The sequence below is a fragment of the Brachyhypopomus gauderio genome, chromosome 10, assembly GCF_052324685.1.
Source record: "Brachyhypopomus gauderio isolate BG-103 chromosome 10, BGAUD_0.2, whole genome shotgun sequence".
In the NCBI taxonomy this organism is placed as follows: domain Eukaryota; kingdom Metazoa; phylum Chordata; class Actinopteri; order Gymnotiformes; family Hypopomidae; genus Brachyhypopomus; species Brachyhypopomus gauderio.
In genome coordinates this window covers 15,302,749-15,329,429 of record NC_135220.1, presented here as the reverse complement: position 1 = coordinate 15,329,429, position 26,681 = coordinate 15,302,749, and the positions used below count along the sequence as shown (strand labels likewise).

Below are 26,681 nucleotides of genomic sequence, written 5' to 3'. Positions count from 1 at the left end.
CAATCAGAGCCAAGCTCCCCATCTTACAGCTCCACCTCTATACTCAGCTCCACCATGGCCCAGAGAGCAAGAAAGATGGAGGACATATCTCCATCTCTCTTTCTCCATTTCTCTCTCCACCCGCATCTCTCTCTCTGGGTGTACAGTGAACCCAGCCAGACACATTGGAGATATGATTCATCGTCAGTGATCTTAAGATGAGTGTCTACTCCACACACACACACACACACACACACACACACACACACACACACACACACACACACACACACACACACACACACACACCCCGAGCAAGAGAGAGAGAGAGAGAGAGAGAGAGAGAGAGAGAGAGAGAGAGAGAGAGAGAGAGAGAGAGAGAGAAAGTGAAATAGGTTGATGGAATCACTCACTTTCCACTGAGAGCGAGTGAAACAAAAAGACACTGTGGGCTGTAGTTTGTCTTGCCGTTTCTGGTGTTGTGCCTGTTTGGGTGTAGGTATAGTGCACACAGACTGTGATTGTGAACATGGAACTAATGGAAACTAGACTGAGCAAAGAGCTTCTCTCTGTGATTTAAAATAAAATAATGTAATAGAAGAAGTGAGGTAATATCTCAGTGAGGTAATATCTCTGTGAAGTAATATTTCAGTGAGGTAATATAGAGGTGTAGTGAGGTAAAATTTCAGGGAGGTAATATCTCAGTGAGATAATATAGAGGAATAGTGAGGTAATATCTCAGTAAGGAAGTTGTAGAGGTGTAGTGAGATCAACTCAAGCTCAGCATGGAGGCCTGCGTAGATGGATGTTTTAACAGGTAACATGGAGAACTTCCACATCCTCACATTGTAGACTGTCCACAGGTGTTCCTCAAGGCTCAACTCTGGGTCCTCTTTTCTCTCATCACTCACTTTCTTGGTAATGTAATCTCTATTCATGGGCTTCTTCTATTGGTAGCTGGTATTGAATGGAAGGGTCATGACTGGTATTGAATGGATGACTCATGACTGGTATTGAATGGAAGGCTCATGACTGGTATTGGAATGAAGGATTGATATATTGGTCATTGATTTATTTATTTGAAATGTCAGAAATGTTTATTTATCAATTTTGACAAATAACAGATGGAACTAAAGATGGAACAAAAAGTTTCATTTAGTTAGATAATTCTGCACAGTAATAGTTGAGAAAGAGCCAATTATCAAGCCAAAACCTCTTTTACTTCCTTAAATATTCAAATTTGAGATTCAATAATGTTTTGGATTGTCCAAGTGCACTGTAATTGTTCAAAAATAAAACAAATTCTTTAAAAATACTTCTAGTAATTGTGCACACAGTTTTTATTTTACTGAATTTCTAAAAAGACACATACACATTTCAATACATTTCCACATATATACTTTTATACCCGTTTTACAAAAATGACCTCATATACACGCCCAAACACAGACTACAGACTGTGCTGACACGCACAGCCGGCACTGTGCCTCACCTAAACAGGGGCGGTGTGGTACATATGCACATCCTGTAAAAGGGAGAATCAGTTCCTACTGTGGAGTGGCATGCATGAGACACACCAAAATAACCTTATGTACATATGTACAGTGAGTGGGCAAAATAATGCAAACATCAAATAATTAGTTTGTAATAGTTTGATCTTGATGACAAAGGCAGCTACACGGGTGAGTTCTGATTGGCAGGTAACGACATGTGTCGAGGTTTCAGAATCAACAAACGGTTCCAAAGAGATGGTGGCAGATTAGCAAGTCCATCTGTTACAGATTACTTCATTTAAACTGAAACAGTAACACAGTTAATAAGGGAGTTATTAATGTAAAGGGATACATGTGTTAAATATGATTAAAGTGCCAAATACAGGGAACTATTGGAAGCTAAAACAAATCAAACTACTGCCTCAGAAAATTACATCAGGCCCTGAAAAATAAAATTTGGAGTGTGTGTGTTTGTATACACATTAAAGCTATTTAGCAGTGCAAGACAAGTGACCAGGTGTTCACCAGATCTCTTCTTTTCAGTGTTTCTGATCTGCAGTCAGAGTGCCAGAGATCCAACTGTGTAGACAGTTAGTTCCCCTCTGCCGAGTCTCTCAGCTGTTTTAGTAAAGAGCTTATAAAGGGCTTATCATGATATTATCATGATATTTGGATATGGCCTATATCAAAATATAAGGTGCTATATTTATTTATTTGCTCAATTATTCGGTTGCATAATTGCATAACTATTGCACAATTGTTTCATTCCTGCTCGGTGATCTCTGCCCCTGTATGGCACGAGCAGAACCAGCAGCCCAGCGGACCAGGTTGGCAACAGCACCAGAACCGCACCTGCTTCCAAACAGACAGGCCTTCGATCCGTATGCGGCGCAGAATGTTCCGGAAGGCGGCACGGTATTCTGAGTTGTGGCAATAGATGATGGGGTTCAGGCCAGAGTTGACGTAGCCCAGCCAGTTGAGCTGCATGAAGACGTCGTTCCCAAACGAGTTGGGCTCCACCGCCTTGACCACATTGGCCACAAAGAACGGCAGCCAGCAAATGGTGAAGACCCCAATGACCAGGCCCAGAGTCTTTAGGGCCGTGTGCTGGTGGACCACGTGCCAGGTGCGCCAGGAGCTCCAGGTGCTCCAGGTGCGGCGTGAGCGATGGCTGCTGCGGTTCTGGGACGACTCGGGCCAGGCGGGCGGAGAGTGTCCTGCGGGCGGTGGGTGTCCTGCGGGCGGCGCATGCTGAATTTGATCCCTCAGGAAGCGCAGGCTGTCCTTATTAATGAGCTTCACCTGCCGCCTGGCGATGACGAACACCTGGCCGTACAGAAACAGCATCACCAGCAGGGGGACATAGAACGAGAAGGCAGATGAAATGATGCCGTATACGGGGTTGGTGATGAAGCAGCAGGAGGAATTGAACTCTGCTGACTTTGGGCTCGTCACGTTCCCACCCATGATGGGCACGAACGATACGAGGGTGCTGCACAACCACACGCCTCCCACCACCAGCCACGCCCTCTGTCTCCCCAGCAGAGCTCTGCGCCGCAGGGGCCTGGTGACGGCCACGTAGCGCTCCACGGCGATAGCGCACAGCGTGTTGATGCTGGCGGTCACACACAGCACGTCGACCGACAGCCACAAGTCGCAGACGATCTCCCCCAGCGTCCACGCCTCGTGCAGCAGCAGGGGGATAGACAGGGGCTCGACCACACAGCCCACTACGAGGTCAGCACAGGCCAGGGAGGTGATGAACACGCTGGTGGGGGTGTGGAGCTGGGGCGTGAGCGAAACGGCCAGGATCACCAGTAGGTTCCCGCCCACGGTGAGGAAAATGATGAGTGCTAATGGCAGGATGAGGAGGGGTTCCAGTGAGGCGGACTTGTAGGAAATGTTAGAACTGATATTCTGTAGGAGCTTCATGCACACACATGCACACACACACACACACACACACACACACACACACACACACACACACACACACACACACACACACACACACACACACACATTAGCTACACACAGCATTATCTCCGATTGAGAGAGGCTTTTGGTGGATAGGGAAGCTGCCAGTGACAATTATAAAGAATTTTTGCTTTTTGCTTTTGGTTATATGTGTTTAACTTATCTGTGTTTAAAGAGAAGGTTAGTTCATATGTGTTTAAGAGACAGTTAGGTTATATGTGTTTAAAGAGACATTAGGTTATATGTGTTTGAAGAGATTGTTAGGTCATATGTGTTTGAAGAGTGTTAGGATATATGTGTTTAAAGAGTGTTAGGTAATATGTGTTAGAAATGGTTAGGTCTATGTGTTTAAAGAGTGTTAGGTTATATGTATTTAAAGAGTGTTATGTTATATGTGTTTGAAGAGACAGTTCGGTCATATGTGTTTAAAGAGTGTTAGGTTATATGTGTTTGAAGAGACAGTTCGGTCATATGTGTTTAAAGAGTGTTAGGTTATATGTATTTAAAGAGTGTTAGGTTATATGTGTTTGAAGAGACAGTTCGGTCATATGTGTTTAAAGAGTGTTAAGTTATATGTGTTATGTTATATGTGTTTGAAGAGACAGTTCGGTCATATGTGTTTAAAGAGTGTTAGGTTATATGTGTTTGAAGAGACAGTTAGGTCATATGTGTTTAAAGAGTGTTAGGTTATGTGTGCCTGGCTGCTTCCCTCTGCACTTTAAGCTGGAACTTAGCAAATTCAAACACTGAGCCCCGTTGTTCTGATTATCTCAAAAGTCAAAGACTGATTCACCTCAGAAGTCTGAAGAATTTTCAGCAGCAGTTCTCAACACATTTGTACAAATTTTACCAGCATCTATATGAAATCGTTCCATTTTCATCTCTCAGTGTAAATGTTCTTGCTGTTAACACTTTTCTGGCTGATATGTAAAAATAGTATTAACTACTCAGTGCTTCAGTATTAAATGGTTACTATCATATATTAGATGGTTACTACCATATATTAGATGGTTACTGCATTGACTTGCATCAAATGTAGTCATATACGTTGCTTTTAAAATAAACAACAACTCTCAAAGAGAACATTAGCTTACCATGTTGCCGTCAAACTCCAGATGTTTTAAGTGGCATTGAGTAATTACTGTGAGAATATCATGGGTAACTTATCAGCCCTGATCATCCATTGTTATCTTGTACACTGCTACAGCAACGCCACACTGACAGCAGCAGTGGTGTGCAATGCACAATGCCGCGTGTGGTCTGAACAAGATGTTCTCACCACAAAGTTCTACATCCTGTGGTTTCTGAGCGATATGGACGCTGATCTGGAACTAAAGTTTCGCGTGGTATGAACACAGTGCTGCACTTTCCCACGGACGCAGGGCATAAGTCTGACTGAGGGGACAGGCAGGACTCCTGACAGCACTACCCAGCGTTGTAGCACTGCATGCAGTGATGGGGCCTCCCCTTCACACACCGATCACCCCACATGACAACAAGACAGAACAACTGCTTTGTTTACATTGCCACTGTAGTGAAATGAATAATTAAAAAAATGCAATTATGCATGAAATGTATTCAGATTAAGTTATGTACAAGAAATGATGTGCAATCTGTAATGCATAAAACCAAATCCAAGGTGTCAGAGTAGCTGTAATATCTAGACAAAACTGCTTCACCAAATGCTGATGCAGCAGACATGTTGACGTAGCTACACCAGCCATCCAAGGCACGAGAAAGCTGATGTTTTGGGGTTAGTAACACTATTACTGTCACTACTGGAGTGAGTGGAGGTCAGCAGAACTGTCTGACGGAACGCCGTCTGGACACACGTGCTGACAGGCAGTGGCGGAGGAGCTCTGGGTCAGCAGCCACGCACACAGCTGCTTGGGGCTGATCCATTGTGTTCAGTTCTTCACACTGGATCTCATTTGACTTCTGTTAAAGGTTAGCTCATTTGTGCTCTGTTAGAAGGCTGCTCATTTGACTTCTGTTAAAGGTTAGCTCATTTGTGCTCTGTCCTCCGACTTGGCTTTGGTTCTGGTTAATATAATACCGATAAGTCCATAGTCATATATAAAAACAACTTCTAAGGAGGTAGTCATACGATGGCTTTAATTCCCTGAAACATTAATTGGGAATAACATATTTGAAGCAGCTCTGTCTATTATGAAACCAAAGGACTGAGACTGCACACAGTGTTAGATGAGTGTAATCATCAGAGCTTAGGACAAGCAGATCAGCTGTCTCCTCCAGCTCTCATGTGTGTGACAAACGGCGCAGTTGACGGAGGGTAACGGATGGGAAGGGAAATGCTGGGATTTCTGTGGGCGCAAATGCCTTGTTGATGCCAGAGGTCAGAGGAGAATGGATGGATCCATCCTGCCTTGTATCAACGGTTCATGCTGGTGGTGGTGGTGCAATTGTGTGGGAGATATTTTCCAATGACACAGCCTACCTGAGTGTTGTTGCTGACCATGTCCATCCCTTGATGACCACAGTGTACCCATCTTCTGATGGCTACTTCCAGCAGGATAATGCCCCATGTCATAAAGCGCGAATCATCTCAGTTTCTTGAACACGACAATGAATTCACTGTACTCGAATGGCCTCCACTGTACTAGAATATCTCCAGACCTCAATCCTTTGGGAAGTGGCGGAATGGGAGATTCGCATCATGGATGTGCAGCCGACAAATCTGCAGCAACTGTGTGATGCTATCATGTCAATATGGACCAGACTCTTTGAGGAATGTTTCCAGTACCTTGTTGAATCTATGCCACGAAGGCTTAAGGCAGTGAAGGCAAAAGGGGGTCCAACCCGATGGTAGCAAGGTGTACCTAATAAAGTGGCCTGTGAGTATAAATACCCTGTAGATTCCCTTAATGTGATGCTTTCATTTTGAATTGATAGACATGTATGATGTCATGAGTGACTGCCCTATTCTCTCTCCTTTTGTGGATAGCTCAAGTGAGCAATACAGGCAATGTGTTTTTCTCTTTCCTCATTTATACAGGAACGAAAATAAAACTTCACAACGCAGAACGTCTCCGATGTTTTTTTTTTCGCAAAACACAACGTGGAGTCAGTGTTTGATGTAGACGAGACCGACTACAAGAGCGCCACCCGGTGTGCGTCTGTCACATACACGGCGCCTGGCATATGCCCGATAGACCAACGAACATTGTGTATAACCATGCGTGATTGGCCAGCAGGCAATTAGCATAATTCAGTAAAACGTCAGTCAATTAAGGTGTCACCTGCTGAGCAGATTTCCTGATGGAATTTATTATTGAAAGTAGGCAGTATCCACACAACAGTATGGCTATTTGTTTTTAACTTCATTCTAAACTGATATTTATGAACAAATACATTTATTTGGTCCAAATATAAAAACATAATCATGTTTTATTAGTAAAGTAAGCCTAGAGAAAGGTAAAGTGTCCAGACGGAGGGGAAAACAGGGGACAAGAGAAGTAAATGAATAGGGCATTAATGACACAAAAACGAATAGGGGTGTTAATTAATGACTCAAATAAGGTAACACTACAGAAAAAGGTGTTAGCTCCTAACTAATGACTGTCACAAATATGGTGATCCTATACAGAACAGCTACTTCTCAGGTCCGATCAGTTCCAGCAAGATCTTGCCGTAATGACCTGACGTGTCACCCTAGAGGGAAAGAGCAAAGGAAGAGAAGTTACAGCAGAACAACCTTAGGCTGAGCTCTAGCGCCCCCACTCTGCCAGTGCTGGAACCACAGGGGTGTCAGACATGCCTCATGCCTCGTGCATCCAGATCAAGCCAAGAGGCTGCTTGAAAATAACACTGTGTGTGTGTGTGTGTGTGTGTGTGTGTGTGTGTGTGTGTGTGTACTGGAACAATGCATCAGTGTCAGTGACCTGTGCAGTGTAGGGGAAGAACTTCAGCCCTCTAGATGCAGACACATCTCACCTTTATATAGGAATGCAAAGTTTTGCCGTACATCTTCAGGAACTCCGCCTTGATATCCACCATGTCGACCTCACAGCGAGACACGATCACTCTGACCAGAATGCTATCTGTAGTACCTATACCCTACATCAGAGCAGTGTGATTAGTGAACACACACACACACACACACACACACACACACACACACACACACACACACACACACACACACACACACACACACACACACACACACACACACACACAGACAGTCAGTCCTACGTCAGAGCACAATCCCTGATTGGGAACCTCCAGTTCTCCACCATGCTAAAGATGTTAGAACTTACCTTCATAGATTTATGAAGTCTCTCTGCAAAGAAAGCTGGCTTGCTTTTGATGCATCTCACTGAAAGGCAAAGAGAGAAAGCGCATGCTTAACACCTTGCTTCCCCAACACACACACACGCGCGTGCACACACGTGCACACACACACACACACACGCTAAAAATAAAAGCTGTGAAGTAGGCAGGTAGTAGGAAGTAGATAGTTGTCTGTGGAAACATTTACCACGAATCAGCATTCTAAATAAATGTGAGTGCAAAGCAACAAATGTGCGTGACAAAGAGCTCACAGTCATTAGGCTGATGTGTCCCGCATCTGTCCTGCACACATCCTAACTCACCTATAGCCAGGAAGACTTCTTCCAGGTTGCCAGACATTTCCCTCTTAATGCTGTCCTCAATATCCCGGCCTGCAATGCTCTGGTACTCTTGGAACACTGCCACGAGAGAAAAAAGAAGGTGAACCATAAGAGGAAATAACATTTTCACTTTCCAACCACTAGAGGTAGCTGTTGAGACTGTATAAGCTGACTGCAGCAGGACTCAATACCGTCTCATGCTGCTTGGCACTGTGCTGTGAGGGAGTGGCTGTGCCTGCCAGGGGGAGTGGCTGTGCGTGCCAGGGGGAGTGGCTGTGCGTGCCAGGGGGAGTGGCTGTGCCTGCCAGGGGGAGGACCTTAACAACAGGGTCCCAGTGTCAGCATGGATACCTCTGAGCAGGTGGTTCCTGTTCCGCACGCAGAGGATGGTGAGGAACTTTGCCTCGTCTGTTCCCCAGCGTGCTTCTCCTGCATCGTACATGTCCTGCACGAGAGCACCGCCCGCACGGTCAGCATCACGCCCGTCAGAAGGACTACAACACCTGCCCCGCCCCAAAGGTAAAAGCCCCAGGAAGGGGCTGGAGAGGTGTGTGGAGGTGCCTGCTCTAGTTCACCTTGGCGTCTTTTTTGGCCAGGGCCTCATCTACGACGGTGCTCTCGTCCCTCCCCGCCTGTCCGAACGTAAACAAAAACAACAATCATGCCACCCCCATCCAGCAACCAGATGCCATGTAAAACTTTAAACAATCTACAGCAACACTGACCACACTGCTCTGCCTCACAGGCTCTGCTCACCCCTAACACGGCTACAATCGCCCCACCTCCCCACTGAACAGCCTGCAGGTGGTTAGAGCAGCCAAGCTCTCTACAGTCTCTGTGTCCAGGTAGGTAGAGGACCTGAGCTCTCTACAGTCTCTGTGTCCAGGTAGGTAGAGGACCTGAGCTCTCTACAGTCTCTGTGTCCAGGTAGGTAGAGGACCTGAGCTCTCTACAGTCTCTGTGTCCAGGTAGGTAGAGGACCTGAGCTCTCTACAGTCTCTGTGTCCTGGTAGGTAGAGGACCTGAGCTCTCTACAGTCTCTGTATCCAGGTAGGTAGAGGACCTGAGCTCTCTACAGTCTCTGTGTCCAGGTAGGTAGAACACCTGAGCTCTCTACAGTCTCTGTGTCCAGGTAGGTAGAGGACCTGAGCTCTCTGCGGTCTCATTGTCCAGATAGTGGGAGCTGCTCTCTCATGCTGGTAAATGTCAATGTGTACAAAAGGTCATTTCCATACACAGATGCATTCAGGCCTGTCACTATGGCCTACATCCTGTATTTGCAATGCAAACAACGTGGACTGGAGTCACGAGTTGATTAGTAGAGTCAGTAAAGGTCTTGGCAGGAGCTCTGTGGCACTGAGCAGAAAGTGTGTCAGACGTATCCAGAAGGTACTTAACCGTGAGCAGAGACACCAGGACCCTTTTAAACATGCCAGACGTGTCTCCACTGATGTCTTCCTCCAAGTTCTTCCCATACTCTGAGATTGTTGCATGTAATCAAATGAGAAAACAAGACCAGGTAATATTGTAAAAATGTTCATATTCAAATTCTGATGCCTTCATGTAAAAGAGGTCCTAGCTCAAGTAGATCAGTCTGATCAGAGAAGAGAATGACCAATTGAAGGGAATGTGTTCCAGTGGTGCACAGTTTAGTAATCGGTCTTGATTCTGTTCATGGAGGGGACGATAAGTAGCTACAAATTGAATTGGGTGTGAAGAAATGAGGGAATCGCTCATTTGTGCAGTCATATGCGACTGAGACACATTGCCCTACAGAAGGCCACGCCCATACAGGAGTGTGGAGGCCAGTTACCTTGAGTGTATGCAGCAGTGAACGCCCTAATCTCAGCGTTACTCCTGGAGGCCAGAATCTCCAGCAGACAGGCCTCATCGGTTCCTGCCCCCTGAGGTTAGCATAAACCACAGGCTAGCATTAGCTCACCACTGCTGATGTGCATAAATAGGGTCATATGTTGCGCCTCTCAGGGCCGAGTGACTGAGTAAAGTTTGCAGCGGGGTTTGGATGGAGCACCCGGTCTGCGATTGGGTGGAATGTGATGCTCCGGGAGCTGCTCCGCCTCCGCCCTCGTGGCTGACCTTAATGGCGTGCTTCAGCTCGTAAGCGTCGTACACAGGAGGCGTCATCAGGAGTCCGACCGCCACCTTCTCAAAGTGGCCGCTGAGTTCAGACTTCAGATCCTCAGCCAAGTCCTGCCGCAAAGCACATGATGTTACTCACTCATGACATGGTGAATTTTAATTACAACATTTTTTGCTTCTTTTTTGTTAGTTCATGTACTCTCATTCATCCGTTCAAATAATCCAGCACACAGTAGGCTACTTCAGAAGGGGTCAGAAATGCTCACTCAGAGAGAGCGAGAGAGAAAAAAATGAGGAAGAGGGAAAAGGGGGGGGGGGGGGGGGGGTTGGGGCTGGAGGGAGGTACTTTGTGTGCTATTCAGGACTATCCCAACCCATATGACTCACTCTTTCTGACCAAACACAGCAGTCAGGAAAATCTTCTCTGCAGAGGTTTCGAACACCAGCAATGTCTGACCAAGACCTTACTGAAACACTACTCTCATATTTCATCAGTCTGTTTGTGTTTTTTGCAAACTGTTACAGCAAATGGTGAAGTTACTTTTTAACGTGATGTTACTGTGATGTTTTCTAAGAGTGATCAATATTGAGTATACATTTGCGCTTCTCTGAATGTTTAACATCTGAGTGAATGATTAACATGTACTACATCACAATGATTAACATATACCCTTCACAAAGACCATTTTAGAGCCATAAATGCAAAATATTATTTGGCTACCCTGTTATCATGTTGCCTTCCGAACCAAATATACTATGTACATGGTGTGAGAATATCCCTTTATCGTCTACCTCATGGCCCTTTAGGTTCTATCTCTAATGGCCCAGTTGTTAATTACCATAAAATGTTAATGTACTCTTATCCATGTTGAGGAAGGAATATGGCAAAGGGAGGCATCAGGGAGAGATGATGGGTCAAACTCTCCATCGTGCCCTTCAGCATGAGTTCAGTTTAGTGCGAGTCTCCCAGTGGAATTTCCCAGGGTTCCAGTTTAGGTCTCACTGTGTTCTGCAGTGCTGGAAAAATCATCCCCATAATTCTCTCTGTGTTCCTCTTACCTTCCCAATGTCACGCTTATACACTGTCTTGATCTGCTGCCTCTGTGCAATAGTACGATGAGCGAGGATAGAAATGATAGTGGACTCGTTAGTTCCTAAAAAAAAAAAAAACAAAAAAAAAAAAAACAAACATTAAGACTCTTGTAAATCACACTTTCCACTGTGGAACTTGTAAACAATGCTTCGTTCTAGATGTCCTGTATTGGGAGTCTGGACATAGCAGGGGGAAAGATGGACACACTAGATGCTTTTCACCAGGGACACAGTAATGAACAACATGCGTTTACCAGCTGGCACACAGACAGGTCTCAGCTGATGGCAATTACACTACTCTAACTTCATCAGTGTTTTCCCACACATCAGCAGGACTCTGGCACCCTCCACGCAGCCCTGAAGCACCTTGTGTGTTGCTGTTTAGCTCATGCCAGTGTGCCTTCCATTATCCAGCTAAACAGTACAGCGGGAGTAAGCACAAGTCAGCACTGAATCCATGACCTCTCAAGCCATAGCCTAGCTGACACATGACCTCCAATGTCATCAGCTTTCAAAGTCGCTTTCAAGTTAAATATTTAAAACACTTAAGAGTCAGTGGCAGTTATGATCACGGGAAATTCAAGAGGACAATGAAGGGCAAGAAAACCAGTTTGGCGACTTTAGTTTTAAGTTTGCTCATTTACATGTGAATCTCTTCACAAAAACCGGAGGGTCAACTATAACTGGTTGAGGAAAATGAAAGAATTCAGGTGTATGAGCATGTCATGCTGATTCTTCAATCTCACCTAAACCCTTCATGGCTTCCTGAAGTTTCTGCGCATCTGCTTCAGGGTTGAAGCCGGGTGCCTCCTTCACAGTGCCGTGGAGCCCTACCTAGAGCAGAGCAACTTGTTACAAAACTGGTCTGCTGTACTGCTTCACTGATGGATCAGAACTGGGCCAGGGTAATGGGATAAAGTGTAATTTGTCACTAAATCTAAAAGGTGCTTATTTTTGCATACAAAAAAGGGCAAAAAGAAAATCCAAACAGCTTTCACACTGTTGCTGGAGGAAAAGTGATAGATGATATGTTGATACCTTAAGTCCTTATTTTGCAAAACAATCATTGTTTTCACCTGACACTTTATGCAAGAGAATTTTATCCAGATAATTTTAGGTGTCTTTGTTTAAACAGAAGCTTCTGCTGTTAACCTAGACTGCAACAACCTTTCCTCTCCAAGTTCATGCAAGTAAAGCCGTGTGATGGGTTATAATCCTAGTACTAGCCACTGCCATACTAACTGGGCGGCTACGTTTGACACAGAGTCTGTCAATCCTCTGGGTCCACACCCGCACAGCAGAATAGTAAAAGGCAACAGAGAAAAGGGATTTCAAAACTTTTCTTTAATGTAGTTTTTCTGGAGAAAATGGGAAGGTATGTGCAGGACCTTTAACTTTGCATTTTACAATAGTTGGTGCCTGCGTGCTCGCTATCGAGCTAATGTCTACTTATTGTATTCCATGGAAACGTTTTGATTACATTAGCCAAAATTTATGATTGTATTTGTGTTTAACATTAACTAGACTGGAATGTGTAAACAAATTTTCGGGCATTTTTTCTACAAGTTCTGCAACACAATTCCCACATTCAAACATCCCATAACTGTGGTTTAGTTTAGTACTGCCACCTCCTTTGAACCTTTCAATACACATAAGTAAAAGAGAATTAGACAGAAAATTATGTAACATTAATTCATACTGGGAGATTACAAGTCGTATTCATTATGCACAAAAATCTGCATTATTTACATATTGACAATAAAATACAGGCTTGGGGGGGGGGGTGTTGTACACCATGCATATTTTCTTTTTATGTATTTAAAATAAAACTTACTGCAGCCATGGTACTTCTAGATCCGTCAGGAACTACAGAGATGAAAAACTATAAAGAGAAAATAAAATATCCATCAGGAAGGAAATACATGCTAAACGAGACTGGTGCGATACACTTAAGGTGGCTCTTATTTTTGCATGTTCATCCTTGATTGGTCTGTGACTTGTATGCATGATAGAAACAAATTGAGCAAAATAATAAAAATTTCATCTGACTGTTACAAATATAAATAAAATATGTTATTGGAAACCTTGCAGATAAATGTCCAAGTGACTTTAGCACTCATTAAACAAAAGGAACACACTTGGAATTACAGCAATCTTCTCATGTTACACACAGAGACAAATGGGCTTCCCCTAAACATGGGTGCAGAGAACACATGGACATATCCACAAATCCAATCACTTCAGAATTTATGAGGATGCTTTACTCTTGATCTCATACATATCAGGTCCAACTCATAGGCACAGCCACACTATATTTGATCATTTCTAAATACATAGATGTTAATAATACTGAATTAAGGTGCCCTGGAGAAACACTCCATCTGTTGTACAACTTAAGCAAGATTGCAGGCAAGCTGAGAGATCAAGGTCAAAATTGGAAGTACATTTTGATATTAATAAAACAACCTTGCAGAATGAAGGAAAAACACCTTTTCTACTTTGATCGATTCATCCAAAAATAACTCCACCTCCTGTGTCTGCCCTGTTCAGAAGTATAGACCGGCTAGTAAAAACCACCTCCTGTGTCTTCCCTGAATCTGTTTTAGTTGAAAAATGTGATGAGTTTGCATAGCAACAAGCACTTAGACCATCAACCCTAATGTCAGACTAACTGTAATATGTCTTATTTCCAAGATGTTGACATGGTGACACTATTTGATGTGATTTCAGCTCTAAAATCCTCTACATGTGAACTGGACCCTTTACCAACATTCTTTTTAAAACAGCTCATTATCTAATGATGTTCTAATAATTGTTAATCAGTCTCTGCCACTAGGAGAATTCCTTAATATTCTTTAAACTGCAGTGGTTAAACCACTACTAAAGAATAGAAATCTTGATCCCACAATTCTCAATAATTATCGACCTACAGTATATCTAACCTTGCCTTTGTTGGCAAAATCATTGTCAACTCAGTTGAATGATTATGTTAAAGCAAACCAAATAAATGACATTTTTCATTCTGGTTTCAGTGCCCTCCACAGCACTGGTTAAGGTAGTAAATGACCTGAGACTGAATAAAGATTCAGGCAAACTCTCAGTCCTTTTTCTGCTAGATGTAAGCACCGTTTATTGACACTGCTGATCATGAAATACTTCTTGATCAACTACAAAGCTGGGTAGGCCTTAGTGGCTTAGTCTTAGACTGGTTTAAATCATATCTAAATCTCTCTAGAACCTAAAGACTTAAAATCAATTAGCTCAATGTTTGAGTGCATAAGTGATATACAGACATGGATGTCTGACAATTTTATGCAATTAAATAAAGAGAAGACAAAGGTTCTTGTTCTTGGTAGTGATTCAAAAAGCAATTATGTTCAGACTTATCTAAATCAAATGAATCTGAAGGCCAAACAAACAATGTATTAAGAACTTTTGATAATGAGCTCAGCACTCCGCTCACATTTAATCCCTGTACAGCTTCAAGAAGAGTCTAAAAAGATTCCTGTTTAGATCTGCATTTAGTTATGGTCGAATGGTTAATAATTTTATCACATTATTCTATTACATTATTTTATTTAGTTACATTTTATGTCCAATTATTTTAATAGTTTTGACCTCTTGTTTCCTTCATTACATTATTTTGTCTATTAATTTAATAATTATCTTTGCTTTCTTTTAAAGTTTTGTTTTATTTATTCTGTAAAGCACTTTGAGTTGCATGTATGTATGAAAGATGCTATACAAATAAAGATAGGCCTACTACTACATATCTCTGTTCATAAGTCAACACGTAGTCTTTAGTGACTTTCCTAAAGTCGCTTAATTCGCGCTAATAGCTTATTTGGTTCCTGCTCTTATGAAATGTCTTACAGAGATTTTGTTCCACTGAGTTTCTAAATCCGTTTAATCTATTTTGTTCTACTCTATTCACTGTCAGGGTGCTGAGGTAATGGTCGATTACAGCAACAAGTGCCACATATCCATGAAGTCGTGTAATACCATATTTCAGGATTCAGGATTTCAGCCCACGCACACCGTAGTGCTGCAGTTTGTTCCTTAAGCAATAGTCATAACAGCTAACCTTCATTATTAAAGCACAACTACGAAAACACGAAGGAAATGAAGAGATAACAGATGTGTTCACGTAAGACAGGGAGATGACTTTTCATCAAATAAAACACATTTTACCGAGAGATCGCCATCTCAATAGCAATTCGTTGTTAAAGATGTTGACATGTCCAGCCTTCGACTGTAGAAACAATGCAGCAAAGTACACGCTTTCGTAGCACAACATACCACTCAACACAAATAACAACAAACGACACTTTGTTCAGGAGCGCATAGCCACCTACCTGGAGATATTTGGACTTCAGGAACCCCACCCAGAAGAGCGTAAAATGGAGCGTGATTCTTAGAGAGACTGGATTTCGTTATTGGTGGGGGTTGTTCTTTGAGTCGTATTTCATTTCCTCATTGAAAATGATAGCCACTCCTCCAGTTTCAACTTCCAACAATCGATTATTAAAAGTTGCTAAGGTTCTCTATGGATCCTCTCCACCACTCCCCTCCCTCTCCCTCTATCAGTCCCTCCCTCCCTCTCCCTCCCTCTCCATCTCCGGATGAATACCCCAGACTATATTTCCATGGCAATAAATGCCTACAAACTTTCCAGTAAGGGCTCCCTTTGAAATGGTAAACTAGAACATGTTTTGCATTAAAGAAAGGACAGTCTGAAATAGTTTAAGCAAACAAATACACACATGGTTGTCCTGAAACAGAACAGCCTGCTTATATTTTCGATCTACTTGAGACTAAATATATATTTTTATGCCTTTTATATTCATTTGAACATGTTACTATTTATAATTTTTAAATTAGTTGAGCTTCCTTTATTTGATGGATTGCTACTTAAGAACTGTAGAGCAGCTATCTGAGCAACTAACGTTTTAGCCCGCTAGCTAAATGACACTTTAGTAACGCGTTTACATCTGGAACGCATTCGAGTAAACGCAGCTGCACTTTTCGCTGATCCTTAAACGTAAGCGTCCCAGGCGGCCGGCGTGCGTATGAGGTGTAGATCTGCGCAGCGTCACCGTTACTCCGACGCAGCGCTGCTCTCTAGTTTCACGCTCGTGACGGTCGTTTCCTGTTAGCTGGCTGAGGATAGCGGGTCGAGCGTCGCGAGCGCCCTCAGCGAAGAGCCCCAGTAGTGTCTGAGGGGGGGCCCCGTTATTCTACACTAAACTGCTTGACGTTCTGTATTAAATTACCCCGATGCTTTTAGTGGGGCATATGTTGTGCGTTAAATGGACATTTTAATATTTGATTTTAAGCGTTAGCTGTCTTGCTGGCGAGTCCACCGTTGACTGAAGAGATGCTAATAGTGGCTAGCTAGCAGTAATGCTAGCAGGGTCTGTGACGCTAAGCGGTGTTTAGCTAGCCGATGTTCTGTCGCTGGAATTGCGACTGTGTCGTTTTCCAAACGATGAAGTGTTTTAACGTGAAGACTAACGCGTAGATAACGTGGTTAAAACTCTCAACTAGCTACAGATGGACGTTGCCAGTTCATAAAATCTCGTTCGCCGTATTCTAGGATTGTAATGGGGTTGCACAGCACTGTCTAGCTTACTTTAAAACTGCTCATCCTCTAGCGGATTTGCTAGTTGGTGTTGATGCTCGTTTGGACGTTAGCCAGCTAGCTAGTGCGGTATCACTCTGTAATGGTACAACGGCGTTTACATCGTAACTACTGTGTGTATATTGTTCACTGCTGCTCTAGGTCTTTTGGATAGAGCTAACGTGGCTAGGTTAGTTAACATGCTGAATACCCCCCAAAGGCCCCATAGAGGCGTCGGTACTGTAGTGGAGGTGGTGGGGCTGTTCTAGCGAACCAGGACTCGCACGCCTGGCTGATACACACGATACACAGTGATGGTTAAGACTCGTTAGGGGTCACTGGGTATTTTCTGGACCAAGACAAGAAACGGGCCGCTAGTGTCAGTGTTGACAACTTGCTATTTACCTTTGCCATGGCGAGTAGCTAGCTGTAACTAACGACATAATTTATCTGGCTGATAAAGAAAAAATAACTGAATGGCCATTAACATCTTTCAGTCAGTTGTGTGTTGAGTTTCTGCCACACACACACGTCTGTGGCGCGACTCTGGGCCGCGGGTGATGTAGTTGGTGCTGCTCGTTCATATCGAGGGCCGTTAAGTCAAGACTACCGTCGTTACCGGGATTGGCACAAACGGGTTTTCTTGTACCTGAAACAAAACTAAACGGTGAGGTAACGTACTATAACCATGAAGAAGTTCTTCGATTCGCGGAGGGAGCTGGTGGGTTCGGGCCCCGGTTCCGGGGGAGGTGGAGGAGGTGGTGGGTCCAGCAACGTCGGTGCCAATTTCATTGGACGCGCTTTCACCATCGGACGTCACCAAGTGACCGTGGAAGAAACACTCGCAGAAGGTGCGTAAGTTTCGGTCAGTAGATTAATGTCATCTCTAATGTAGGTTTGTGTGATGAGGTAGGTCCTTGGTCGAACCTTACTGTGGTGTGATTTTTATTAAAGGGGTTTTAGGAGATGACCCACCCTAGACCTAGAGTTATAGTGTTTTTATGCATCTAAGCAAATGGAACCTGCATTGTTTACAATATGAAGTAGTTCCTGGGATTGTGAATGAAATGTTAGTCTAAGATGCACACTACACTAACGTGTGTGAGTGAGTGAGTGAGTGAGTGAGTGAGAGAAAGAGAGAGGAATAATAGATCTTTTTCATTTCATGGCTCTGCTTGTCTCTGGGATCCAGTATCTCTTTAGTATCACTTGCTTCCTGTGTCTGTAAAAGCCAAATACAAACTCCTGTCTATGCTTTTCAAGCTCCAAAGGTTTCAGTGCCAAACTGATCTCCAAACCCATTGCCTAGAGTGAAAGGACATTGCCCAGACAAAGGACAGATCCTGCATATCTTAACACGTCAACTGACCAAACTCACTGCTTTAGTAGTTTGTGAGCTTTGGTGGTGGACGTTTCCTTCTAAGGAAGGAGCTTCCCTGTTTCTGAATACCTTCAGCTACAGTCTTAGGGTTCAGCCCTCCAGGGTCCTCCTAAGCCAGGCCTGTTCTCTCATCCTTTATAGCAGTGCAGTGTTTACATGGATTAACTTTTAGCAGTGCTGATCCACTGGTAGAACATTTAAGCAAGTATTCACTTGCTGTGCGCTTCTTGTATTGTATCATGTGGAACACGCAGTGAGATTTTATCGCCCCATGCTCAGTATGCTGGTATAGTTTATCAGATCTGCAGTGCTTTTTGTAGATTTCCTTGACTATCCAATCTTGTTTGAGTTGGTTACACCCAGCAATGCCACTGCATTTTAAACTCTGGCTCAGATTCCTCATGCTTTCAGTGTTCAAATGTCACAGATGCTCTTACTAAGTGTTGCCTAGACCGCACACTGTTCATTGGCTGCGTCAGTGGAGTTTGATCCGAAGCCGGCCGTGTAGTGTCTGTTAAGGCCTTTATTCCTGTGCAGTAGTTCCCTTGGGAGGATTTTTGTCGTGTTGTGGGAGTGTGGAGAAATGCATGCATGTGTATCTTTAGCCCACGTCACACCTAAAACGTGAGAACAACGTGAGTCCTGGCTCATATGATACCTTCATGTGTAATAACAAAACGCACTGAGGAGGTCTCTTTTAATGTCAGTCTTGCTACATCGGGGCGGGATGACCAGGGGCGCAGATGGCACTGGGGACGGGGGGGACATGTCCCCTCCAGATTTATATTGACCCCATCCGAAATCTAGCATCTACAAGCATAAACGTATATATTGTACAGCTTGGTCCCCCTCACTTCAGAATTTCCATCTGTGTCCATGGGGATGACGGCCTGAAAAAATAGGTCAGTCAAGGTCATCACACCGATTTAGTGTACAAATAAGGTAAATGGTTATTTACTGACAGCAGGCTGTGGCACACAATGATGCTGAATCTGAGTGTTCATCAAAGAGTCCATAGTGCTGTATACAATCACACTTACATCACAGCAGTGTCACACTGCTTTTACCTGAGGTTCTTTGGGTGTCCACATGGGGGCGTTGTTGATAAAGGAGTGAACCACATTGCCATTGCCATCATGTCCTTGTTTAAATTTCACTTTTCAAATTGCTGCTTTCTTTCACACAGGTTAAAGATCTCTTTATTTTAAACCTATATACAATTTTTAAGGCTAAACTACACTCTGTGTCCTACATCTAAGCACCATAGTGATTATGATAGAGGTTTATTTGGAACAGCATGCAATGGTAATTTTGCTGCAAAGATTTTGGGAAACACAGATGATCTGTTACACTTGCTGTGGCCTGTAAGACCATTAGAACCAAGCTGATATCTGCCATGAGATTTCCAATCTGGTCTGTTCAGATGTCTGCTCTGGTGTATTTAAGCATCTGATTTGGACTATTTGTATCTAGGATCCGGTGTGTTTGGTTGTCTGATCCAGTGTGTTCAGCTGTCTGGTCCAGTGTGTTTGGATATCTGATCTGGTCTGACAGGTACTCTTGTCCCACAGGTGGTTTTGCCATTGTGTTCCTGGTCCGGACATCCCAGGGTTTGCGCTGTGCTCTGAAGAGGATGTATGTTAACAACGAGCATGACCTGCAGGTGTGTCGTCGTGAGATCCAGATCATGGTGAGTGGCCTTACACTTTGACCTGTGCTGCTACACACCTGAGCTCTCACACCTACCTGTGCTGCTACACACCTGAGCTCTCACACCTACGTGTGCTGCTACACACCTGAGCTCTCACACCTACGTGTGCTGCTACTAGGGTTGCAACGGTATGAGATTTTCATGGTATGATAACCGTCTCAGAAAATACCGCGGTATCACGGTTATCACGGTATCACAGTTAGTTTGTTTATTATTAAAAGATACACGGACCCTTAAAGAAATTACAACAAGTTTTTTTTGTTCAATTAACTATTTATTGTAGAAACTGGAACTATTGTATACAAAATGTCTCCTTTAAAAAAAAATAAGCTGTACACAGGTTTATATAAATACTGCAAAATTAGAGAAACCTAAATCATGGATTTCAATACAATTATTTAAGTTTAAATGATCTAATATCTGATAAACTCAGCCTGGGTCAGTGTCTGATCAACAACTGTTGTAAACGTTCGTTGTACTGCCAAGTTAGAATATAACCGGATACTGCAGAAAGAGAGGATTTATTTCTGACATGACCCTCACAATAGAGATTTCTATTTTAAGGCTTTCACACCGAGTCTGGTTTTAACATGTGAAAAACAGGCACGTTAGAATTTGAAAATGAACGCATGTAAATTAATGGCGTCTTTCACATCCAGTGAAAGCAAGGACCATAAAAAGCTAGGTTTATACTTTCACTAGTGACCGTAGCGCGCGACTCCGCACAGTTCTTTTGTATTACTTAACAAATACGAGCCTCTTGTAATTCCAGGACGAAACATGAGAGAACGTGAATACGTTAAGATTGGGCGTTTTGAAAATAAACATCCATTAAATAATGTGATGAAAAAGCGAATTATTTCGAGTATATGTATAAATATTTAACTTAATTAAGTTTAAGGTGCTGGGAAATATTGAAACGGACCTTTAAAGTTATGTACAAATGCTTTAATTCCACCTTATAAAGTTGTATGAACCCTGCAAACATGACTTTGTTCATTGCGCTGAGGCGCGGCGCGCGCGAAGTTACAAAATTCGAGAGGTGCACGACCTCGCGAATCGACAGCGCGCGAGACCCTCGCGCACGGGCGGAGCCACCGCGATTGCGTCATTTTCGCCGCTGATTTTAGTTTAGCTTTTTTTGTTAAAAAATTTGTTAAATCTGATGCACTTTCTGCCATTCTCACCGCTGCGTGCTGAGTAGCTGAACCGGAGCGGAGTTGCGTCAGTTTCTCCGCTGGCTTGCTTTTTACCGGTAATAAGCAAACGCACACGGTATGATAACCGTGCATTTTAATACCGTGGTATACCGTGAAACCGGTTACCGCTGCAACCCTAGCTGCTACACACCTGAGGCCTCACACCTACCTGTGCTGCTACACACCTGAGCTCTCACACCTACCTGTGCTGCTACACACCTGAGCTCTCACACCTACCTGTGCTGCTACACACCTGAGGCCTCACACCTACGTGTGCTGCTACACACCTGAGCTCTCACACCTACGTGTGCTGCTACACACCTGAGCTCTCACACCTACGTGTGCTGCTACACACCTGAGCTCTCACACCTACGTGTGCTGCTACACACCTGAGCTCTCACACCTACGTGTGCTGCTACACACCTGAGCTCTCACACCTACGTGTGCTGCTACACACCTGAGCTCTCACACTTACCTGTGCTGCTACACACCTGAGCTCTCACACTTACCTGTGCTGCTACACACCTGAGCTCTCACACCTACCTGTGCTGCTACACACCTGAGCTCTCACACCTACCTGTGCTGCTACACACCTGAGCTCTCACTATACTTCTTGGGATCCCAGGCTTTATTAACTGCTAGTTTTCATGTTCTGCTGCCTTTCTCAGAGGGACCTGTCTGGACACAAGAACATTGTGGGCTTCCTGGACTCGAGTGTGACAGCAGTGGGGGGTGGGGACGTGTGGGAGGTGTTTATCCTCATGGACTTCTGCAGAGGTGAGTCTGCTCGTGTACTGCTATTTCACCTGCAGCCAGTGCTACACCACGCTCACCATGCACTACACCACGCCCACCAGGCACCACCCCACATTCATCAGAGGGAGGCATGAGCTCCACAACAACCATTCAGCTCAGTATGACTTCATCGGAATGACCATACCTACTCGTTTCGAGTTTCAGGACAAAGGTGCATCTGGCCTTGCTCATCACAGGATCAAATACACCTTGAATCGTGTCAGGTTTTAGATCATTACATCAGCTGTGACTAATCATGGGTTGAAACTAAACCCTGCAAGAAATGGTTTTATAGCAAAAATCTGTGTCATTTATCCTTAGGAAGATCGTTTGCTCCATTTTGTTTTGTCTTGACAGTATGTTGATTTTTGCTGCACCCTTTACAAGTTTGACACATGGTGGCAGTCCCTCCATAACAGCAGATTCTCTTACTCTCATCATTGCATGACTGATTACCCTCCATGTGTGCCTATTAGCAACATAAAGCATGCAGGTCTGCCTGAGGCAAAACCCTCCACTTGTATTTGCGCCAGCAGACGTGTAAAACTACGTCCAGATTGGGAACACAAGAATTCTTTGTCCCTTTTGTTACTGCGGTTTTTCTGATCGCCTGCCTTGTGATTGGTAGCATTTTCCAGACATGTCTGCTGTGGGCGTGGTTAGCGTGCGTGACTCTCACAGGCGATCATGTGTCGAGAGGGTTGAGAAGCGTTGAGGAATGGCGACCATGGCCGAGCAGGAGTGTGGAAGGCGTGCAGGATTAGGGAGGCGTGCAGGATTAGGGAGGCGTGCAGGATTAGGGAGGTGTGCGCACTCAGATGTGTGCTCTCCACACTCAGGTGGCATTCCAGCACTCTGGCAAACAAATTCCTGAGGACAGAAATGCAGTTTTAATCTCTGCCTTTAGGCTCTGTCCTCTGAAACCTTTTAAAATAAGCTACAAATAAGTCGTATGAAGTTCAGCAAAAGGGCCGTGAAGGTATGTGAACGTGAGCTCTGTCTGCGAGTTCTTCTCTCATAAGCATTTGCGATTATTAGCCTCGGTGTTATCTTGGAGAAGGCAGTATTGAATGTTACGGAATAACATACAAATTTCTTCTTTCCAGTCTTGATGGAATATTTTCATTCGTCTGTGGAATTGCTTTTTTGGAAACTCAGATATTGCGATTTTTGAAATGGTTTCCTGCACAGCTATCAGTCTAATCTTATAAGGTGCAGAGAGCTTGAAGGATGATTTGCTGAATGAATGAATGAATGAAAGTGGTGCAGTAAGCAGCTCCCATACTCAGCAGTTCATACACACAATGGAGAAACAGTGAAAACCATCAGTTTATGCATATAGAAAATTATGCTGTATGTATTTTAGAAATGTCATACGCACCAACAGAAAGCACAGACAGTGTGGACAGCTGTGTGGTGATGTGGACAGTGTGGTCAGCTGTGCGGTGATGACGTGGTCAATGGATAGCTGTGTTGAAGATGTGGACAACTGTGCGGTGATGGTGTGGACAACTGTGATGACGTGGACAGCTGTACAGTGATGACGTGGACATTGTGGACAGCTGTACTGTGATGACGTGGACAGCTGTGCAGTGATGACGTGGACAGTGTGGACAGCTATGCAGTGATGATGTGGACAGCTATGGTGTGATGTGGATAGTGTGGACAGCTGTGCAGTGATGACGTGGACAGCTGTACTGTGATGACATGGACAGTGTGGTCAGCTGTGCTGTGATGACATTGGTGAAATATGCACGTTGTAGTAAACGACCACTGAATCCTTAAATTTATCAGTGAGTCATTAAATTAATGACTGCGGTTAGTATTAAATTATAAAATTTGTCAGATTAATTGCCAGATTTAATATTGTCCTAGTTAATCACTATGAATCTTGAGTGGATGGAGCAATCATTATAAATGATTGCGTTTGTCATTAATATGATGATGTGGAGATGTAAGTAAATTTTTTAATTAAGAAGCTCTTCCTGTGAGACCCCAGATGTTCCCAGGCCAGCCGTGAGGTATAATCCCTCCAGTGGTCCTGTGTCTGCCTCTGGGTCTCCTGGTGGGATGTAACTGTCAGTTGGCTCCTCACCTTCCCAGACTGCAGAGCTCCATGCTCCTATTATAGAGCACCGGTGCAGACACCCTGCGGAGGAACTTTTATTTTGACATCATGTTTGCGATGTTATTCTTGCAGTCACTACCCATATCTTCTGATCATGGGAAAGGGTGTGGCTGTGGGTTGGATGGTGCCCACAGAGCCACAGATGGAGTCAGAGACCACTGCCCTGCTCCTCACCCAGTGGGTTTGCAAGAGGTCTGCCACAAAGGGCAGGTTTTCTGTTTGTGTCCGTGTGAGCGTGTGTGTATGCAAGAGAGTGTGCATTTGTAAGAGCTTGTGTGTGTTTGTGTTGTGAGCATGTGTGCAAATGAGAGAACTGACTCATATCCTCAGTGCTCCTCCTGCCTGTTTTGTGTACAGTGGACATCAGGTTGGGTATTTCAGCACAGGACATTTCAGGTTAAATCATGTACCAGATTGATGGAATATTTCTACTGAAATATGGAGGTATCATTATGTCTATTCAGTCTTTTCATCATGTCTTGTTACTGAGGTGTTTTCTCTACTGAGGTGAGAGTCTCTTTAATGGGAGACTGATTTCTCCTGGTCTCTGAGTTTGTCATGTGAATAACAGCCAGTTTCTCATAGAAATCAGCTGAGCTCATGGGCACTGTGTCACTAACTGTGTTGTTAAAAACAGAGGTCCATACATCTCCCTCTCTCCACCCTGACTCTGCTGAGTTTGTGTGTGTGTGTGTGTGTGTGTGTGTGTGTGTGTGTGTGTGTGTGTAGGGGGTCAGGTGGTCAATCTGATGAACCAACGCTTGCAGACGGGGTTTTCTGAGTCTGAAGTGCTGCAGATCTTCTGTGATACCTGTGAAGCAGTGGCCCAGCTGCACCAGAGCAAATCTCCCATCATCCACCGGGACTTGAAGGTACACACCCACCATCATACTCGGTCTCTTCACAACCCCGTTTATCACACACAAACACACATCTGTCATGCTCTCACTATCAGACATCAAACAGCACCCCCCCCCTCTCTCTCTCTCTTTCTCTCTCTCTCTCTCTCTCTCTCTCTCTCTCATTCTGCTTGAGACTAATGGCAGAGCAATAACATGGCCACCCACTCCACACCCCACACAAATCTGAGTACACTGCTGTAGACCCGTTCAGAGCTCTAAAGAATGAGCATCGTAATGAGGGGAAAAGAGAATGCGGTTTGTTGTGGGTTCTGTGTGGATAAAGGCAAGCGGGGCATCTGCTCCCATGTGTTGACCGTTTGAAGCTGTCACACCACCTCCCTCCTCTGCTAACAGGAGAGACTCTCTCCGTCCTCAACAGTTTTGAGCTTCTGTCCTTCAGTCGATCTGCGACGTTGTGAGGATGGAACCTGCCACATTCAGTCAGCTGTATTTCGGTGCTCATCATTTACAGCACTTGGCAGACATTCTTATCCTGCGTGATTTACATGCATCTGCATGACAGAATGTGTGCAATGCACGACCTCGTTGTTGCTATAACCATGCTCTATCTGACCAACCATGCTACAGGAAACATTTGCTACCCAGACCCTGACATGTTTGCCTAACGCTGGAACTGGATGTCTCCTAGGGGTGTTTATAGTGTGTGCCGCATGCCAGAGTCGTGTTGAGCACAGAGTTGGAGTGAGCCTGATCTCAGCTGCTGCCAGGTGTTTTGTCAGTGGTACTTTGTATGGGTCCACTTCCAAGAGACAAAGTTTTATCAGTTTAGTTGGCTTTTTATTCCAGCAGTAATGACGTATTTTAAGATCAATCCGAACCAAAAGCACACGGAGCAAAATGAGACGTGTAGAGCAGAGGAAAGCGAAACGGCAAAATGGAACAGTCAAAAGTCGTTTCTTTTTTACGGCAGCAGTCAGGCACACATGTAACTAACCTAGTCAAATTCAAGCAGCCCAGTAATCAATTACAGAAAACAATTAAGGAAATTAGTTGCCATGAAGTAATAGCATTAGTCATTTACACTTTTCCGATGCCTTTAATGACACCAGTGTCCAGTACAAAACTGCATGTGTTTCGGTTTACTTTGCCTGAACTGGACTGTTCATATGAAACAAAAGACACAGCTTGCTGATTGGTTGTTAAAGTTCATTTGTATTTTTGAAGAAGAGGTTTTTGAATCCTTACAAGCATAAGGTTACCAGCTGTAAAATGTGTCATGTTCCATTTCTGCCATTCTTACATCGGTGGAAGGTATTCTCTTACCCATATTTTCTAAAATAAGTCCAAAGAGTATTGGATTTGTATCAAGTGCTGGTGAACAAAGCAAGCTTTGTTGAATCAAGAAGGGGCAGGAGAGGTTTTGTCTTAAGTGGTGAAGGGTCATTTGGGGTTACTGCTTCCAGGTCATCAGGAAATGATGTTATGAGTTATCATTTAAAATTGCTTATGCTTAACGTAAGATAGTAAAAAGGACTTTATCATCTAGTACTTGTTCCTTAATCACTGTGCCCTTTTTACTGGCTGTGGTATCTGCTCCCACAAGACAATGAAGAGCACCATGTTAAAAGTTCACTTTATTCCAACTAGCATAAGTGAATCTTGGATGTTATTTTGGGCTAGCTCTTCCATGGCTTGCTTGATTTAAAAAT

At 44.0% G+C, this 26,681-nt stretch overlaps 3 protein-coding genes across 4 annotated transcripts in view; 1 reads left to right on the top strand and 2 right to left on the bottom strand.

Annotated features, from left to right (window-relative positions):
- Window positions 1-1,080: 1,080 nt before the first annotated feature.
- Window positions 1,081-4,703, bottom strand: adrb3b (adrenoceptor beta 3b). The gene is made up of 2 exons (XM_077019871.1): window positions 4,544-4,703; window positions 1,081-3,398 (listed from the first exon to the last, which is right to left on the bottom strand). Exons 1-2 carry the CDS (start codon window positions 4,544-4,546, stop codon window positions 2,235-2,237), a joined length of 1,167 nt encoding a protein of 388 aa, XP_076875986.1. The 5' UTR covers window positions 4,547-4,703; the 3' UTR covers window positions 1,081-2,234.
- Window positions 4,704-6,697: 1,994 nt separating this feature from the next.
- On the bottom strand, window positions 6,698-15,805 carry anxa4 (annexin A4). 2 transcript variants are annotated; one of them, XM_077019869.1, is made up of 13 exons: window positions 15,631-15,805; window positions 13,110-13,157; window positions 12,022-12,109; window positions 11,243-11,337; window positions 10,181-10,294; window positions 9,897-9,987; window positions 9,482-9,561; window positions 8,659-8,715; window positions 8,435-8,528; window positions 8,066-8,161; window positions 7,730-7,788; window positions 7,404-7,526; window positions 6,698-7,121 (listed from the first exon to the last, which is right to left on the bottom strand). In XM_077019869.1, the coding sequence occupies exons 2-13, from the start codon at window positions 13,116-13,118 to the stop codon at window positions 7,062-7,064; spliced, it is 966 nt and encodes a 321-aa protein (XP_076875984.1). In that variant the 5' UTR covers window positions 13,119-13,157; window positions 15,631-15,805; the 3' UTR covers window positions 6,698-7,061. The 2 variants fall into 2 exon arrangements, with proteins under 2 accessions (XP_076875984.1, XP_076875985.1); XM_077019870.1 differs by lacking the exon at window positions 15,631-15,805 and adding an exon at window positions 15,467-15,567.
- Window positions 15,806-16,419: 614 nt separating this feature from the next.
- Window positions 16,420-26,681, top strand: part of aak1b (AP2 associated kinase 1b) — a 30,660-nt gene continuing 20,398 nt past the window's right edge. The window contains 4 exon segments of the mRNA XM_077019867.1: window positions 16,420-17,746; window positions 19,848-19,966; window positions 21,855-21,963; window positions 24,839-24,981. Of these exon segments, the coding sequence (XP_076875982.1) occupies window positions 17,584-17,746; window positions 19,848-19,966; window positions 21,855-21,963; window positions 24,839-24,981 (534 nt within the window). The 5' untranslated portion in view covers window positions 16,420-17,583.